Genomic DNA, 19,022 nt, shown 5'->3' with positions numbered 1-19,022 from the left:
AGCGGACTATTTAACCCACAACGCACCGTGAAGCGGGATAAGCAGTCATGCCTCACCCCAAGCCGCCAACGAGACACGGCAGCCTGCCCCGGTCGTCCTTTGTCACGAAACGGGGCTCATGGTCGTCCCTGGACAGCGGCAAGTCACGGTTGTCCCTCGACAGCGACCACCTGGCCCGCAAGCACTCGCAACCTACCGCAGGTGACGCCGGAAAAGCGGTCGGGCATGTTGCTGCTGCACACGATCAGGACCAGAAAACGACTGATGCTCCTCATCGTCCTGGCCCGCACACAAGTATGTCAGCGGCACCTGCGCCTTGTAGCTTCGACAAATCGCACTAGTGAGCACCGGGGCTACAGTGTACCCGGGCGCCATGGTGCGCCGTTTAAGCCAACTATCGTCCGGCGTGGAAACCCCGGTGCGCAACAGTGCGATTGGTCAAAGATCTACTCACTCGGCACTTTGCGTGGATGGGTGCAGCCGGCGCACCTCGTGACGGGAATGGGACGGTGGGGGGGGAGGTGATTTTCCGAAAGAAAAGAAGAGAAAAGTGAGCCCTGTAACTGTCTCTCAGTGGGAGGACACCTCAACAGTAGCTCATGAGGGATGGGGGAGAGAAGGAAATAAAAGGATAGGATTAAAACGTAGAGAGCTAGAGAGGAAGGAGAGAGTAAGGTAAGGTGGTGGGACAGGGAGCGACGGAAGTGAGGAGAAGACAGGAAAGAAGGACACGGTTGCATAAGTCCGAGGACGGGGCACCACTGGCGAGAGCTCTTGTCGGCGACAGGAGATGGCGTAGGGCTAATCCGGTCGGCCAGAGTTACGCTGTCGTCGTCGTAGGGGACCGGCGTCAGGAGGTGGCGTAGGGCCAACCCAGCCGGCCAGAGCTGCGCTGTCGTCGGAGATCTCGAGGGCACAACCGGTCGGCACGGAATCTAGCGAGCCAGTCCAATGAAACAGCTGGTTTTGCGTGTCACACGTGGAGTTCATGCGTTATGCCTGCTGGCTGCCAAAGCTTTCGCCTAAAATGTGTAACGCTTCTGTTATGGCATGCCTGATTCAGAGGTCACGTTGGTGCTACTGTGGTTTCTCGCTGAAAGACGATAACGGTGGCACAGTGGCATGCCGATACCAAGTTTACGCGTTACGCCGGCTCTTGTGGGGTTTATATAGCCCGATGAGCATAAGATATTGCAGTGGCAAGTCGGATTTATGCGTCACGCGCTAGGCTTGTGCTTAACGATGGTGCGGCTGGGGTTCCTTTATAAAAGAGGATGACATACGCGCAGTGGCACACCGGGCGTGTGCTTTACCTTGGGGCTGCTGGAGGTTCTGCCGAAAATGCTGAACGTTATAGCGTTGTGGCGCGCCGGACTTATCGGTAACAGCGGTGTTGCATGGGCATCTCGCCAGAAGAGTGAAACGTTGACAAAGAGCCTGCCGGATTTATGCGTCACATGCCGGGTTTGCGCAATATGCCGGTGCTTTTGGTGTTTATCACGTAATTAGATTTCACCCCTCTCTCAAGCCGCCTGACATTGGTGAGAATCGAACCCGTGTCTTCGCCGTAGCCAATGCCACAGCCGTGAGGCCGCCATGGTGGTTATTTACACGTCCTTTCCGTGTATAGACAAACGTGTTCAACTCCCAATGAATTGCGATGCTGTTCTTGAAAAACTATGTACCTTTTTGAAACAATCACGGAAAACTGTGTGATCGACGTATGGCACCGAAATCACTTGCGGCAGGGACGCTAGTCACCGGTTCTAACGCCAGCGCTTGTCGTGGACAGTTGCAGTTCCGGTGACGACAGCGACCACATACGCGGCAGCCCACCTGGCGCAACACCAGGGGTCGACACGGCGCCTCAGCTTGGTGGTAGAGCCAACTCACGGGCATGCGCCGGACGAGAAAAGGCCAGCCCGCCACGAGTCGAAGACGTCGCACTTGAACACGGCGGCGTCGAAAACCCACCATGACCTCAAGAACGACATCGACGAGCCAGCGACGACTACAAGGTGGCCGACCTGGGTAAATCTCGTAACGCCATTCATGGTTGCAATTTCTTCAACAATCTTTTCAGCTCTGTATTTGATTTAACAAGCAGAAATTTTTGTTTCTTGTTGGTTTGGTTCTAGTATACAGCCACAAGAGCACGAAAACATCATTTTTTTTTCTGAGCAGCCCATCAGTATACAAGTAAAATGGTGCCATGTCCGATATATAGGTCACCCAGGCTTAGTGGCTGTAAAGTGAAATATGGTGAATTTAAATTTATTTATTTTTAGTCTGCTAGCACAAGTTATCTGTGTGAAACTAACATGCGTGCAGCAACAATGTATTAGAGACAGCTCCTAACAGGTCCAAAAGCAAGTTTTCGCGCTCATGGTACACAGCTCCTCATTGCACTTGAAGGGTCAATGTATAATTATTGACACTTTGTGATGTACAGCATCATGAAGATTGCTGAATCTTGATTTGAGTGCCAAAATATTCCGCCCGTGTCTCCATGGGCAAGCTGATTGAAGTTCACTTTGTCGTCATCTTCTAGATCCATTACGCACCATTCATATACTGCGGAAAACGGATTCAAATTCATTAAATATTTATTTATTTATTAGAATACCCTCAGGGCCCGTAGGGCATTACAGAGAGGGTGGATACAACATTTATAACACACAAGAAAAAAAGACAAAATAAAGAAACAAGTGTCAGATGCGCAAATCAGGAAGGCAACATAAGTCAACTAAAAATGTATAAGAATTCAAGCACATACAAGACAAAGATAGATAATGGAAACTGCGTATAGTTACAAGCATTGCTGAGAAATTGCAGTCTTGAATAACAAAGAGTCTGTTATTGTTACAACGGAAGAGGGAAGGTGGTTCCAATCGGCGGCTGTTTTCGGTAAGAAGGCTGCTGAAAAGAATTTGGTGCGGCAAAACGGAATGGCAACCTTATGCTGATGATCAATGCGCGATGAGTGGTATGACGGTTGTGAAATGAGGTCTCGCTTCATTGATGGAATGTGAAAAAATATCTTATCAAAAAAATGCAGTCGCGCCAGTTTCCTCCGGACAGTTAATTTGGGTAGGTCAAGGTTAGATTTCATTTCTGATATGCTAGCAGTACGGGAATAATTAGAACGAATGAACCGAACTGAGCGGTTCTGAACAGATTCTAACGCGTTAATTAAATTTTGCTGCACGGGATCCCATATAGCGGACGCGTACTCAAGCTTTGGGCGAATTAGTGATCGGTATAATAGAATTTTGAGGGACAGCGGAGCGCGAGAAAAGTTGCGGCATAAGTATCCTAGCGTTCGGTTAGCGTTATTACAGATGTAGGTAACATGCGTGTGCCAAGATAGATTGTTGGTAGTGTAAACGCCGAGGTACTTATATGAAGAGACATGCTGGAGGGGAACGGCGTTAATTCTGTAGGTACAGGGGGGAGAAATAGATCGCCGGGTTATTGACATGCATTTAGATTTGTTAGAGTTGAGAGTCATAAGCCATTTATTGCACCAGGTTGAGACAGTATCAAGGTCTGACTGTAGAAATTGGTTATCATATTCATTGTTTATTTCGCGGTAAATTACAAAATCATCTGCAAATAACCTTATAGCGGAGTTAATGCTGTCTGGGAGATCATTATATATATAAGAAAAAGTAAAGGGCCTAATACGGAACCTTGGGGTACGCCGGATGTTACTTTAGAAAGAGGTACCTCTAATACTGAGGTAATATTACCTCAGTATTAGAGAATCCTTACATATTATTTAAGTGATCTGTACAAGTTTCTCGACTAGAATAACAAAAAATTCTTGCCGAACCACGAGATTGAAGTAATTAGAAGAATAAGAATGGGGTGGAGCACATTCGGCAAGCACTCTCAAATTATGACAGGTAGATTGCCACTATCCCTCAAGAGGAAGGTATATAACAGCTGTATCTTGCCGCTACTTAGCTACGGAGCAGAAACCTTGAGACTTACAAAGAGGGTTCAGCTTAAATTGAGGACGACGCAGCAAGCAATCGAAAAAAAATGGTAGGTGTAACCTTAAGAGATAAGAAGAGAGCAGAGTGGATTAGGAGACAAACGGGGGTTAATGATATTATAGTTGAAATAAAGAAGAGGAAATGGACATAGGCCGGGCATGTAGCGCGTAGACAGGATAACCGCTGGTCATTAAGGATAACTAACTGGATCCCCAGAGAAGGGAAGCGGGTTAGGGGGAGACAGAAGGTTAGGTGGGCAGATGAGATTAAGAAGTTTGCGGGTATAAATTGCGGGTTGGCAGCAGCAAGCACAGGACCGGGCTAACTGGCGGAACATGGGAGAGGCCTTTGTCCTGCAGTGGACGTAGTCTGGCTGATGATGATGATAATGATATAGTGCGACGTAGAGGGTAATTCGATTTACCGGAGTTAGATACAGTCGGGTTCAACAGTGATCACTCGACCGGCTTGGTCGAATCGTTTTCAGCACCGAAATTTTTGTTTTGTTTTTGCTGTTGTATTCCGTAAGAAGACCCCGTATGAAATTGCGGCGCTCTCAATGCATTTCCTGTTCCGTATTCGCAGATGGCCTATATGACGGCTCGAGGTGGCTTCAAGACGGTCGTCATCGTCGTAATGCTCAGCGCCATCGTGTTGCTGCTCGTGGGGCTCGTACTTTTGCGACTGTACATGCGCGGGACCGAGACGACCACTCCGCGGAGGCCGTTCGCGGTGTGCAACACGACGGACTGCGTCGCGCACGCCGCCACGCTGTCTGCGAGCGTCGCCTCCGCCCGAGATCCGTGCGACGATTTCAGCCGTTTCGTGTGCGCGGCCTGGAAGCGCGAGCACATGGCCGCCGTCAAGTCCCTCACTGAGCAGGTGGAGTACGACTTCACACGATGCCCGTCTCCTCGTCTGTGCGTGTGTGTTTGTGTGTGTGTTTGTGTGTGTGTGTGTGTGTGTGCGTGCGTGTGCGTGCGTGTGTATGTGTTTGTGTGTGTGTGTTGTGCATGTGTGTTGTGTGTGTTTGTGTGTGTGTTGTGTGTGTGTTTGTGTGTGCGTGCGTGCGTGTGTATGTGTTTGTGTGTGTGTTTGTGTGTGTTTGTGTGTGTGTGCGTGTTTGTGTGTGTGTTTGTGTGCGTGTGTGTGTGTTTGTGTGTGAGTGTGTGTGTGTGGGTGTGTATGTGTTTGTGTTTGTGTGTGCGTGTGTGTGTGTATGTGTGTTTGTGTGTGTGCGTGTGTGTGTGTTTGTGCGTGTGTTTGTGTGTGTTTGTGTGTGTGTGTTTGTGTGCGTGTTTGTGTGTGTGTGTGTGTGTGCGTCAGTGTGTGTGTGTGTGTGTGCGTGCGTGCACACGCATTCTTCGGCAAATACTTTTGGCAGGCCCGTAATCAGGGTGCGGTGTCCTGGCCTCTCCCCTCCCAAAATCATGATGGGAAAACGTGTTTAAAAATAATGAAGGCACGTGTTCTTCCGAAATAGTCGGGGCTTTTAGCTAGTGAGTCAGTGAGTCAACTTTTTCTTCTAGTTCTTTTTTTTTTCTTTGTCATCACGTCATACCCGTGACAGAAATACGTCAGCGAAGGGTTGACGGATCGCAGCGTAAAGCACTTTCACAATAAAAAGATCTGTCATTGATAGTGTTACGTAAGATGAGATGGGACATGACTATTTGCCAGTGTATTTACACCGATAAAATCGGAGCGCCGCACACAGAGCGAGCAAACCAGTCCTCTTCGTCGTCTTCTGTCCACAGAATGGTTCACCCTTCATGCGATAGCTACGTAGCAATATGATCAGAATTTGCAAGTTTATTGGGTAAAAACACGGTAAAGTGAACGCGAGGATGACTACCGCCGTAGGTCAGTTTGTAGAGCATCGGACGTGTCTATTGAAGATTGCAGGTTTCGTTCCTGATGCAGGCAAGATGTATTCTCGTTCATTTTACTTTCTGTACATCTATATAGTAATTGCTACAATGAAATTAAGAGAGCACAATTAACGTCCTCTATACCCTCTTGGCTGCGTTATCTGTCGACCTTTGCTAAGGTAATTTAAAACACAGAGGCGAGCCCTCGAAATTCCATTTCTTTCATTTAGATTTTACTATAGGCAGCACGATCCTACGCGATGCGCTGGCGTTGCCTTATTATTGGGCCCGTGGTGTCGAAACGCAGCTGATCGCCGATTCCTTGTTGGCGCTGACTCGGATGAGCGGCAGCTGGGGCGACGGCGCCAAGTTGGAGGACCGGCCCACTCAGTTTACGGGGCTCTGCCTGACTGCACGGCCGGACCAGGACTCCGCCGGTTTGCAAGCCTTCAAGGAGTTCCTTATTGGTGAAGTCAACTTCCTCGTGGCTCCCAAGGACCGCAATGCCACGTACGCTGGGCTGCTCAAAGCACTTGCCATCCTCAGCGGAAAAGTAAGTCAAATTTCATTATAATGAACTAGCATGGTGACCTATAGCAACCGTGTCACTCGTTATTATTTTTCCTTTATCATTTTGAATGCGCTTTGACATACGATGGGCCTTCATCATGAGTCCTTTCCAACTAGTTCAATTTGCGGTCCTGCATGACACGGTGGCAAAGTGGTTACGTTGCTCGGATTTAAAATGTCCCCGAAACTGGTTTTTTCACATTCCGCTTTTTGATTAGCCTAGTTCTGGAGCAAATCATTGGCACCATAATTCAATCGAAACACCCATTATTAATGGAGCTACGAGTACTAAATGGGTACCCTCCTCCTCCGCTCCGCTTTTCACCCTCAACTCCGCTCAACTCTTCCTCCGAGTGCTCGGGCCTAAGCTCCGCCGTCACGGGGCCTGTGTCACGACGTGGCGTGAGATATACGCGTAAATCCCACCGCCAATCCGATACCGGCAGTCTGTGTGGCGCGTTCCGCAGCCAATGAGGTCAGCTGAAAACGACGACGTCAGGGGGGCAAAGCGTGTCGCTTGTTGTATGGGCGGTTGAAAACGTGTTTGGCCGAGTCCCAGCGATTTGCAGCGATCTGGAGCGATTTGCAGCTTTGAAGCAGTGTAATAAATTACACTTCATGCAGAGAGCTCAAATCCGTCTCTAAATTACTCCCGAAACTTGGTCTATCAGCCCAATCTGTTTGTAAAAAATCAAGACAGTTTCAGGGTGCCTTTAAGGGTTCGATTCCTGCTGGTGTGGTCGCGTTTCAATGGAGGCGATATGTTATCGATGCCCGTGTACTGTGGGATGTCTGTTCGCGCTAGTTAAAGAACTCCAGATGGTCGAAATTTCCGGGCCCGTCCACTGTACAGCGCGCCTCACAGACATACCATGTGTGGTAGGCCCGTGTGCTCAGATTTGGGTGCACGTTAAAGAACCCCAGGTGGTCTAAATTTCCGGAGTCCTCCACTACGGCGTCTCTCATAATCATATAGTGGTTTTGGGACGTTAAACCCCACATATCAATCAATCAACAGACATACCGTGGTTTTGATGCGTAACACGACCGATATTTTTATTGATAATTGCTTACGTGTTATTATAATAAAAGGCTCTGATGTTATTACTAATAAGATTTGGGTGTTTACCTTCCCAAAACAACGACATGATTACGAGGGACGTCGTAGTGGAGGGTTCTTGAAATTTGGACCATCCGGGTTTTTTTTTTTTTTTTTAACGCGCTTCTAAATGTAAGCACACGAGTCTCAAGCATCGAAAGTGAGACTGCGTGGATGGGAACACACGACCTTCGAATCAGGAGCCGATCACTCCGCTGTGGTGGATCACAGCTAAGGTGTTCGGTGGCTGACCCGAAGGTCGCAGGTTCGATTCCGACCGCGGGGGTCGAATTTCGGTGGAGACGAAACTGTGGAGGCCCGCGTATTTTGCGATGTTAGTGCACATTAAAGAACACCACCATGTCCATATTTCAAGAGCCCTCCACTATGGCGTCTCTCACATGGATACCGTGAGTTGGGGAGTTAATGCCCCAGATATTATTGTCGGGTACATTAATATCTTGGTGTCTAGAAAATAATGTCGTGTGCATTAATGTCCTTAAAGCAGTCGGGCACTATATATCAGCACCTGCCTGCCTTGGTGGTCCAATTATTATTATTATTATTATTATTATATTATTATTATTATTATTATTATTATTATTATTATTATTATTATTATTATTATTATTATTATTATTATTATTATTATTATTATTATTATTATTATTATTATTATTATTATTATTATTATTATTATTATTATTATTATTGTATCCTAGTTTCCCGTAATAGTCCATATTGCTCTTTTAGCGTCCACATTTAACGCCAGTTAGTACACACAACTTTCGGTAACTAAGTATTAACGGCTTTTTCGCATCCCAAGTGGCTCGTCCCACTGTGGTTCCGGCTCGACTTAGCCATTATCGGCAACGCCTCCAGCATCATCATCATCAAACCGGAGCCGCTGGCGGTGTTCTGGCGACAACTGCACGCGATGCTTAATGCGACGTACGCCACGTACGTGGAGCAGTTCATCCAGGTTGTCTACGACGGCGGCGAGAAACCGTCCTTGGCTTCCGCTTCCTACATAAAGTTCCTGAGGGAAGAGAGTGCAACTGTGCAGGTAAGGTTGAGCCCTTTGGGCGGCTCTTAATCTCTAATCTGTCAATATGACCTGAGTTTTTTAAGTGAAAGCCTCAGAATCCCCCATGGAACGCGAAAATTGAACGCGGAAATTGAGTTGGCGTTGGTCAACGCAAGTGATGCAAAAAATCACTAGGTGACGTGACCGTATGGTGTCATTGTGACGTCACACATCACAAAAACGTGCGAGTCTGTCACGTAACGTAACGTGACGTGACGTGAGCTGATCTCTTCATCACATGAAATAGTCGTTTGATTGAAGGTAAACCAATCTTGGAGACACCTGAAAAAAGAAAAAAAAAGAGAAAGTGGTTGGTTGGTCCCCTCGTCATAGGTATAACACGAAAGTGAAAGTCCTGCTTAATTTTATATGTGGGGTTTAACGTCTAAAAACCACCGTATGATTATGAGAGACGCCGTAGTGGCGGGCTCCGGAAATTGTGTGAGGTTCTTTTACGTGCACCCTAATCTGAGCACACGTACTTACAGAATTTTCGCCTCCATCGAAAATGCAGCCGCCACCGCCGGGATTTGATCTCGCGACCTGCGGCTCAGCAGCCAAGTTGCTTAGCCATTAGACCACTGCGGCGGGGCTAAAACTCCTCCTTAAAGAAGCAGTTTATGGTTTACTGTACATTGGTATAAGCGGGCTTATACAATGTCTGTTGGTGCTTGACAGCTAAAGCACCGTTTACCTTAAATGAATCCACGTTTACGCTCAGCGATACTTCTCCGTCATGATGACTAACGTCCATGGTTATTGATTGATGAATTATTAAACATTTTTTTGTGAATGCCTGTGGTAGCTGAGAAGCTAACGGTGAGAGCGGCACCAAAGAAAGCTGTGTGGCAGCCAGAAGAGTGCGACTAACTGTACCCCAAACTTGGACTCAGGCCGTATTCTCGCGAGCGACATGTCAGAGTAATTGAACGCCACTGCTCGTTCACAGGGAAGCGCGATTCGCGTTGCGTCTTCGCTGTTGGCCGGCCACAATTTTTCGCGGGGCGAGCGTAAGACGGGAATGCGGCCTCACATTCATTCGAAAGAGGCACGTTGCTCTATGCGTCGCAGAGCTATTTTTGGTATGGATGGATGATATGAGCCTCGCCGACGATTTGAATAAGGTGGCCACCTGGCGGTGTCTTAAAGCGTTGACAAAATTGCACTTCTATTGGAAACGTGCCTAATAGGGCGGACGTGTACAAACGATGCGTTGAAGGAACTAATCGTCGATGTCACGGTCATGGTGCGTTACTACACTTTATGAAGAGCACCGAGAGGACAGCGGTAAAATGCGACAAAAGGCGTGTTTTTAAAGCCAGAAAAGTATGGAGCCGTGGCGCAGTAAACATCACGCCTAGCATCTGTTGTCGCCGACTGAGAGGTCGTGGGTTCGACTCTCGTCGATAAAACTTTTTTCCTTATTTTCTGGTCGTATCTTTGTGTCCACGTCATTTCCGTAACGAAAATACGTCACCGAAGCCTTTGTGGGCCCCGCATAAAACACTTTCACGTTAAAACATGGGAGATACAGAAAGCGTACAATGCCAGGGATCACGGAGGCAATGGAGAACCACGTAAAGTGCAGTATAGTTGCGTGGTGGGTTGATGCAATCAACTAAGTTGAAAAAAAAGTGGCTTTAACCTTAGGGTCGTCTTTAACGACTGCATAAGGGACCATGCGAATATCGTGGCTGTGCTGTTAGGTGCTGCGGCTGTTTGTCAAGTATATTAAAGACGGCAGTTTTTCTTGAGATACTTGGGCCAAGGAGGATTGAAAAAATTGCTGAAGTGGAAATGATTGCCAAGGAGTGAAGCCGTGCCTGTGGCAAGATGGTGGGTGCGGCGATCATCTTCCAAGGGGCATGATAAAGTATAACCGTTCAGCGATTAAGAACCGTTTTCCTCGCATGCCCAACGAGTTTAGTGTGGAAACGTTTTCGGGTCACATAGTGCTCCTAGTGCGTCTTAGTGTTACTAGTTTTCCTTCGTAAGCCTCTAATTGGAAGCAAAGTTCTTTGGAGATTCAGTCACTCATACTCGTTTTTGAGTGCTATTTCGTCGGGAACAACTATCTTTAATATAGACATAACGTAGCATTTACATTACCATATCAAAGCCACTTGACCTTTAAGTGGGCACTACCAGAAAAGAGCATGTCTCCACCATTTTGGCAGTGGCAAAAGCTTGCTTCACTTCTGCTGGCAAGGAATTGCGGGATATTCCACTCCAGCAATGTTTCTGTAATTCTCCTTGACTTGGATGCAAAAATTTCGGTCTATCTGTCTGTCGGTCGACTTGTCTGTGTCAACTGAAACGGCTAAAATCCAGCCACATCCGCAGCGCCCACCAATATTGATCTGGTTTCGGCGTTTATACTTGTACGTATATTTGATTAAAAAATATTGTTTGCATCTGAGGCACAGCTTCAAGGCACACGTCAATATCTTGCACACGTCAATATCTGTGGCGTGTTTCTTTATATTATAAAAAGCATACATAAGTGGAACACGAAACGTAGCGTTTATCACATTTCGTTGACGATGGAAGGCTATGCACGAAAAGGCGGGTGTTTCCTGCGCTTTGCTAAGACGATACAATTGTGGCAACTACCGTCGCCTTGCATTCTACAAATTATGGCCTCCGAGATTGCGCCACACGCAGCGCGCTTGCTATATCGGAGGACATCCTTTGGTTTTCTAAGACTACTGACAGGTGGCGCTCATGTCTCACGCAGTTCCTACAGAATCCCATTCACCAATTGTCTGGCGCAGAACATCAAACTAACGTTTTATTCGCTCCCTCCAGACGCAAGACTGTCGTCTTTCGACTACATTTGCATTGAAACATGCAGATAATTGGCTCCGACAATGAACACTAATGTCACTGCTGTCATGGTGATGTGACGTCACAGCAAGGACTCGCCTGCTCCCCCGTCTTTTTTCGCTCTTTTTTGCGCCCGCTGTGAGCCCGATCTTCAGTGATATTGTGGCGATGAGTCCTCAATTTTGCTATACAAATATTTCACGGTAGTAGTTTGAAGGTTTCATAACCAGAGATATCTATTATTCTGTAGAAAGTTTTGGTAATTTAGGTTACACAAACTCCCATTCAAACGGGAGACTCACGGTGAAAATAGTGATGCAGGAAAGCAACACGCTGGTTATTAAGGCGTACTCCGAAAAAATCGGTGCTATAAAAATATTCTGAGTTGTTTTAACTTGAATAAAACTAAGCGTAGACTTTGGGTGCCTAAATATTCCAAATGATATTCGGACGTCCTCAATTTACTCCGCTGTGGTTTATCACGAAAGTTAGGTCTGCCTCTTGTTACGCCTGGGAGTCCACACCGAACGAACGTCAATACCTTGCAAAGGTAGTCTGTGTCAAGGCCAGTGATCGAGCCCGCGTTACGCGATCAATTCAACGACGTCATCAAGCGACGGCGCCGGTCTGTCTAACGCAACGCACAGCGAGCTCCCTCAGCCCACGAGCCCGAAGAAGTAATCGGCGCCTTCCAGTCTGGCGAGTCTTACGCAATGCGTGGCAACATCCCTCGTCCTTAGGTGCAACCCCGCGCAGAGGCTCCGGATTTGATGATCATGTCGCAGCCCAGCGGCGGGTCCCCATTTGAGAATTTCGATATCACGGCCAGCGGCGCTTCTGGTTGGACGTTGATGACTCGGAGATCCACCCGGTGCCTATAATGAAAAGCCAAGCGGCGCGTCGCCAGCAGCTGACCTATGTGGCAGAGAGCATCCGACGTATTCGTCAGAGAGAAGACATGTCGGCTCTTCGAGTCCCCAAGCTGTTGGCCCCAGCGCCGAATTTGTAACGCCTCTATTTATATGCTGTACATAACCTCGCCTTAACTCACCGTCGTCTCGTCCGCTCGCCTATCAGCTCTGCGGAGAAGCAGTCGCAAGCTGAGAAACACACGCTACCGAACGGCTGGTGACCTTGGCGGCGAGTTTCGGAGCAGTGGCGCCTTCGGGACCGTGTTGGCGTCGTCGCTTTCGTAACACTTTGCAAAAAATGTCGATGATTTGACAGAATGGCGCTTTCTTTAGCAGGAGATTTCAGATGAATCTGTCCGTCGTACACACTCACATTACACACTTTTTTATCGTACGCAGTCTGAGTGCCTACCAAGTTCAGTGTGAAAATTTGCGCATTCCTTGTGCTAACTGCATTGATAATTTGGTATTGTATTTCTTTTTTGAGCGTACTATGAGTGCCCTTCCTGCTAAGACCGAATTCTTGTCTGCAGTATGTTATAAAAATAAATAAATAAATAAACAAAATTAACTTAGCATATTTGGAAGAAATAAAAATAAATAACACGGACACACACAATGATTTTAGAAATGCTGAAATGTCCGTTTAGTCGGATACTATACACATAATTTTTCTCAACAGTCATCAAGGATTATGGAGTCGTAAACCGTACTTTACGTCAAATGCGGAATAGATCTACTTGCAGCCTCACAAAACGTAATGCTAACTTCAGGTACGAGCACCAGATATATTAATATGTGCAAAAAAAATTGCCAACCTTTTCGGTGACACACTCAGCTAATGACGTTGCCCGCGGAATAACTAAACAGCCTTCGCCTCCTTGAGGCAACGACTTGTCTCGCACTTCACGTCTTCCTACGGGTCGGTGGTCAAATATAATTGACAGGAAAATCATTTTACGGGGTGGCTACGGCGAAAGTGCTACTTAAGAGCCTACGGCAGCTACAATTCTGCACGATGACACCATCAGGCAGCAATCAGAACTTCCGCACACAACTTCAACCACGCCGAACGTATTGCGAGAAAAGCGTGAAACTAAAGAACGTGGTGACTGAGCAAGTACGCGAGAAAAAACTGACACTGCAGCTGTGACGGTATTCTAGGGTGAGCGCAATTTTTTCGAGACATGATAGTGGACATCTGCGCGATGCTTGGCACACCGAGAAAAATGCTGTCTGCAGCTGACCTCAAAGCTTAATAGTGTTAAAGAGCAAACATGAGTAACTTTAAGGGCTCGTTCCGCTTTGTTAGGCACAATATTGTTTTGTTACAAGAGTCAATGATACCAAGGAAAGTGTACATATCAGAATTGTAATGTAAACGTGAAGAAAGAAAAGTTGTGGAAAGGAAAGAAAACTTATGGGCGGCAAGTAATGTTTTCCTGCAGTTTTCTTTCCTCACAGTTTACATTTAAAATTACTTGTAATAACATGCCAATCGCCTCTGTAGTGAGCGAAAAGTCCCTCGTGATCTTAGTAAATTCAACGCACACTTGCGGTGAGTGGCCAGGACGTACAAACCGCCCCGATCACGAGATAAGTGCGGGCGCGTCAGCGACCGCGCCTTGTTGAGGTGCGCGCGCATCACTACGCGAGGGGCCCTTCGCGCCACCTCGCCAGTGATAACAAGCACACTCCGAAGTCATCGATCTCCGAGCACTGCTAGCGGTAATTGGTCCCCGTTAGACAGCCGAACAAAGGAAATTTTGTGGACAAATCAATTTGCGCCATGCGCTCCGGAGCGAGAGGTGGTGAACAGAGTCCCGGCGACGAAACTTTTCTGCTACTTTTTTTTCTTTGAAATCTCTTAACGTATATTTTCGACATCATAATCGTGACGGAAATACGTCATTAGAGTCGTGGTAGTCCCCGGCACAAAGTATTTTTGTGCTGAAAAATTCTGGCAGATCCCACGCCTTGTGATCATCGATTTTATGCCAAGCTGTTGGCGAGGTGTATCAACGTCTTGGTTAAATTTTGTAGCTGCGCACACCTCGTAGGCATACCGTCTATACCGAATGCAGACCAACGATAGCTCATATGGTTCGACGTAACGTGGGCACTGTCTTCACAGCGGTGTTCGTTTTACCGCAGCAACGTGCACGCTACAGTGTGGTGGTGCCTATTCGAAAAGTATAGCGGGCCTTGGGGTATACGAGCTAGGCTCGAATATCATCATCATCATCATCATCATTATCATCATCAGCCTGACTACGTCCACTGCAGGACAAAGGCCTCTCCCATGTTCCGCCAGTTAACCCGGTCTTGTGCTTGCTGCTGCCAATTTATACCCGCAAACTTCTTAATCTCATCTGCCCGCCTAATCTTCTGTCTCCCCCTAACCCGCTTGCTTCTCTGGGAATCCAGTTAGTTACCCTTAATGACCAGCGGTTATCCTGTCTACGCGCTACATGCCCGGCCCATGTCCATTTCTTCTTCTTAATTTCAGCGATGATATCCTTAACACCCGTTTGTTTCCCTAATCCACTCTGCTCTCTTCTTGTCTCGTAAGGTTAAACCTACCATTTTTTTCCATTGCTCGCTGCGTCGTCCTCAATTTAAGCTGAACCCTCTTTCTCGACTATACTTTGCGCTAAGTGTCATTTGCAGTACGCGTGAAAACGGTAATACTAATAAAAAGCTCGAAACTGTTTTTGCTAACCGATCCGTCAGCTTTCTCATTGAAATTCATTGCCCAGGTTTGTTGTTCAAATAGTTATAGTCATTCTATAGTGACCGAAGTGAACTTGACCTTATCGTGAGTGCGTTAGTGTATTATTAAACTCCGTCTGGAGTTCACTAGAGCACCCTGAATGCACGATCTAAACATCATCTAGAGCGCATAGACTGCCGCTAGCTCCCGTGTTTGCCTGCCTCCACGACAGACCTTTGTGGGAACAGTCTGTGCTAAAATGCCCACCCGAACTGTCGTTGCACCAGAAAAGGATTAAGGCCTTATTAAACTTTTTGCCTGACAACGAACAATTGAATGGGCTCTAGTACTCCTGCTCTACACATCAATTTTGTTTATTTGTTTTTTTTTGCACGCCTGCTTCTCTCCCGGCGTTCCTACCCACCTTTCTATCCCTTTCTCTTTCCTCTTAGTGGAGGGTAGCAAACCGGGTGGTACGAATCTGCTTGACCTTTTCCTGGCTCTGTCTCTCTACTAGAGCGACGTGCTCCGCGTGCTGAGCGTGACAGCGAGCAGCCGTCTCCCGGTTCCCCTGGATGGCCGGCTCTCGGATCTGCCCGAATTCGCGCCCAAGTTCACAGGCCACGCCTGGGCAGCGGCGGTGTCTCCGGTTTTGGGCTGGATCATCAGCGATGAGTACGTCGTGCACGCCAGTACGCGCCAGCTTCTGGACGCCATGAACGAGTTAGCCGGCTCGAAGTCAGCCGAGCAGCTGCTCTTCCACACCGCCTGGTGGTTCGTCCAGCAGATAGGCGCCCTCACGAGCAACGCGCTCTTCGAGGCTACCCGCGTCGCCCTTGGTGGAGCCGGCAGCCTGTACCAGGGACTTCTCTGTGGAGTGCAGGTGAATACCTGAACACTTTTGCGAGCTTAGGTCGGAAAAAATGTTGAACTAACTGATAGTGACACAAACAGTATGGGGGAAAATGACGAAACAAATGATGGGGATGTAGCATTGATATATGGCACAGGCAGGAACGCCAGTGAAAGAAAAAAAGGAAGGGTGTTGTTACTGCTCGCTCCGCTTGACAGCTGGTTGGTTTTACCTCTGCGTTTTCCCCAGTAAACGTGTCTTCGGCTCACCGCTAAGAGCGCACTAACAGAGACATTGACCAAAAAGAAAAAAAAAGAAGACTCACACACTGCAATTCCACTCGGGAGACAATACTGTTCAGATAAAGAAAGTTTAGTTTAAATATTCTTGCACAGTGCGCAGTATTTTTGGATAATTGTAAGCTCGGGGGCAGCTGGGTATTGATATCCGTGATGTCAAGAGTCTTTGAGGCGGAAGCAGCTTGCATGCTTACCTGTGTGCATCTGCTCCTTGCTCATGTTGCGTGAATTTACTGGCTTTTTTCTTCAACACCACCCATCTGGCTCAGATTTTGACTATCTTGCAGCACTTTCCTGTCCTGCCAGTTTCCTTCTCCGCGCTTCCCTTGCATTCTACTCTCTCCCATCCACAAAGTCACTTAGAAGTGCCCTAAGCAGGATCATTGTTCTATACCAGTGTCGTTCTTATTGAATACACTGTCGCTAAAGTACAAGTTCTCAAAATGAAGACGAGGACGACGACATGGGTGGCAAACTATGCGTTAATAGATATAACTATGCGTTATAGCTCAGCGTTAGCGTGATATCGGGGGTTCAGGAAATAGCATTAGCGTGCCTCAAACGTTCGTTGTCGGCAGTGTTGCGCGTCGCGGCGACCGCAGTCTGCGGGTAGCGGGGCCGATCGCCGTCGCTCCGTCGAGCCAAGGACCAGGGGAGAGCTTTGAGCAAACTTAACGGGTTTATTTACATCTTTACATGGAGTTGTCGAGATGACAGAAGAGAAGAGAAGAACTAGTGGTTTCACAAACCACGAGCGTGGTGGTTGAACTTTACTGAGTTCAGAGCAAGGTTTAGAGCGACGTCCAGCACTTTGCCGCGTCGTTTTATGCCCTGTCGGGCTCCTCCTCTACGAGTCGACCACCAATCACGCACACACAGGTGAGGGGGGGCGAGCATGCAAGGTCCACGTGAACACTGCACTTTGGTGGCGCCAGCAGGGCTCTTCCTCGTCGTGTGTGAGCCTTTAGTCGAGAGTGCCCACAATCCTGGCCGCATACTTCAAAGGGTCCGCCGATTATGTTCGCTCAATTAGCGGGGCGATCCGCGGCAGCCGCCGCGGTCTCCCCCAGGAAGACGCCGTCCCTGTTGTCCTCTTGGTGGCGTCTTGGCGACACTACGTCTCGTACTCCGGGACAATGCCTGGCGGGCATAGGCAGTCAGCCCGTCGGCTACTTGACAATGGATTAAACAAGCACCGATCTTTTGAGAGGTGCCCGGTTCGTGGAATCCTCTGGGGAGAGCCCTTTGACCAGCGCCATCGTCGTCTGCCGGTTGACGCGCTAACGATGCGTGACTGGCCCAGGCGGGAGATAGAGTGGCGGCTCCAAAACCCTCTTTGGCGACATTCCATCCCGTTGGCGCCGCTGTCAATCAGCAGGCGACGTCTCGTGGGGCCGGCCTCTGTCGCTTCCTCCGTCCAGACGTGGCGAGACTGTCCTTTTTGCACTAATCCGGCGTGGCAAATGACTCGCTGGGTCAAGGCATAGCCCGATCGCTACAGCTCCTCCGCCGACGGGAAGATCTCGGACGTCGGGTAGTATCAGCTGCTCGACGGGAGAGATCACAGTAACCGCAGTCTCCCAACACCATTTAAACCACGAAGACCAACCGCTAGAACCAGCAAGCGCCGGCAATGAGTTTTCGGCAACCAGGCTGGTCTTTCAAATGTGCCACAATGCACCTACGCTTTTTTTTTTCTTTTAAATGGCAACCACACTAATACTCTTGCCCATAGCTAAAAATTTCGATTACTCCCAATACCCCTTAAAATCATTACGGAAAACGTCCCTCAACGTTCCGTATAACACGACGCTCAGCTAAAGAATTCAACTGATCCCTGAGCACATACCAAAATAACAAAGGGTAATGCAATTTCGTATACTAATACGCTTATTTGCTGAATGTAGTTTCATGTCAGCCCATGGTTTTAAAGAACGCACAAGACTTTGCTGTGCGCTCTAGCATGACATCTTACTCTCATCCAAAGAGCGCCAGCATACCCACACGCACCTAACCATAGACGATATCTCTCTCACTTAGGTATTCTTAAACCCTCATCGGAACGTGAATTTTCTCAAGGAACAACCGCAAGGAACAATAACACTTCATGTACACGTCAGGAGTGCGTAACAAAACAGGCGTTAATTTTGCGCTAAAACTCCCGTACCGAATGTTTCTCCCCATGAGCATTTCGAAAATTGCTTTTGTTTAGTTTTATTCTAAAACCTTCCCAAACATTGCTCATTTACTCTATTGAAGACGGCATGCGATGCCGCACTTCACTAAAGGGCACGAAGCATAGAAACTCCGGCGCCGCTCGACTACGCTACCGCGCTTTCAAAACTAGCGGGCGTACCAAATCTTCATTTGCGACTTGCGTGCTCGTATCTTAAAAAAAACTCCTTTCACGCAGTCGGTTGACTGAGGCGGGCCACTGCTTTCTCATAACGCTGAACAATTCAACTCGAAATTTTGACAAAGCTTACACGCAAACAAAATCTAGAGGGAAGAAAAAAGTATGCAAGCAAACTAGCTGTGGAGATGACACAGGTACACCACTTTAAAACCAAATATAACCAAACAAGTATGTTTCCAAAAAAACTCCTGTGCCTGACTCTCCCGTTTACAGCCGTCGCTCCCCCTTCAGCCGTACACGCGGCGGTCGTGGTCTTCGATTCTGAAAACGCGCGAGACAACAACGTGCACGAGCAACAAGCTGAACTGCAGCGTTCCGCCTCATTCGCGATTTTGGCGGTTTTCTATCAGTCCGGCGTAGGAGACCGAAGCGATGC

General features: G+C 47.9%; 1 protein-coding gene across 1 annotated transcript in view; it reads left to right on the top strand.

Annotated features, from left to right (window-relative positions):
- LOC142774750 (uncharacterized) overlaps positions 1 to 16,072 on the top strand; it is a 44,438-nt gene extending 28,366 nt beyond the window's left edge. The window contains exons 2-6 of the mRNA XM_075875752.1: positions 1,793 to 2,031; positions 4,587 to 4,883; positions 6,180 to 6,425; positions 8,368 to 8,607; positions 15,596 to 16,072. Coding sequence (XP_075731867.1) covers positions 4,587 to 4,883; positions 6,180 to 6,425; positions 8,368 to 8,607; positions 15,596 to 15,973 — 1,161 coding nt within the window. The 5' untranslated portion in view covers positions 1,793 to 2,031 and the 3' untranslated portion in view covers positions 15,974 to 16,072. The remainder of the gene's footprint in view (positions 1 to 1,792; positions 2,032 to 4,586; positions 4,884 to 6,179; positions 6,426 to 8,367; positions 8,608 to 15,595) is intronic.
- The last annotated feature ends 2,950 nt before the right edge of the window (positions 16,073 to 19,022 follow it).

The sequence above is a fragment of the Rhipicephalus microplus genome, chromosome 10, assembly GCF_043290135.1.
Source record: "Rhipicephalus microplus isolate Deutch F79 chromosome 10, USDA_Rmic, whole genome shotgun sequence".
Classification (NCBI taxonomy): Eukaryota; Metazoa; Arthropoda; class Arachnida; order Ixodida; family Ixodidae; genus Rhipicephalus; species Rhipicephalus microplus.
This window is presented reverse-complemented; position numbering and strand designations above follow the sequence as displayed.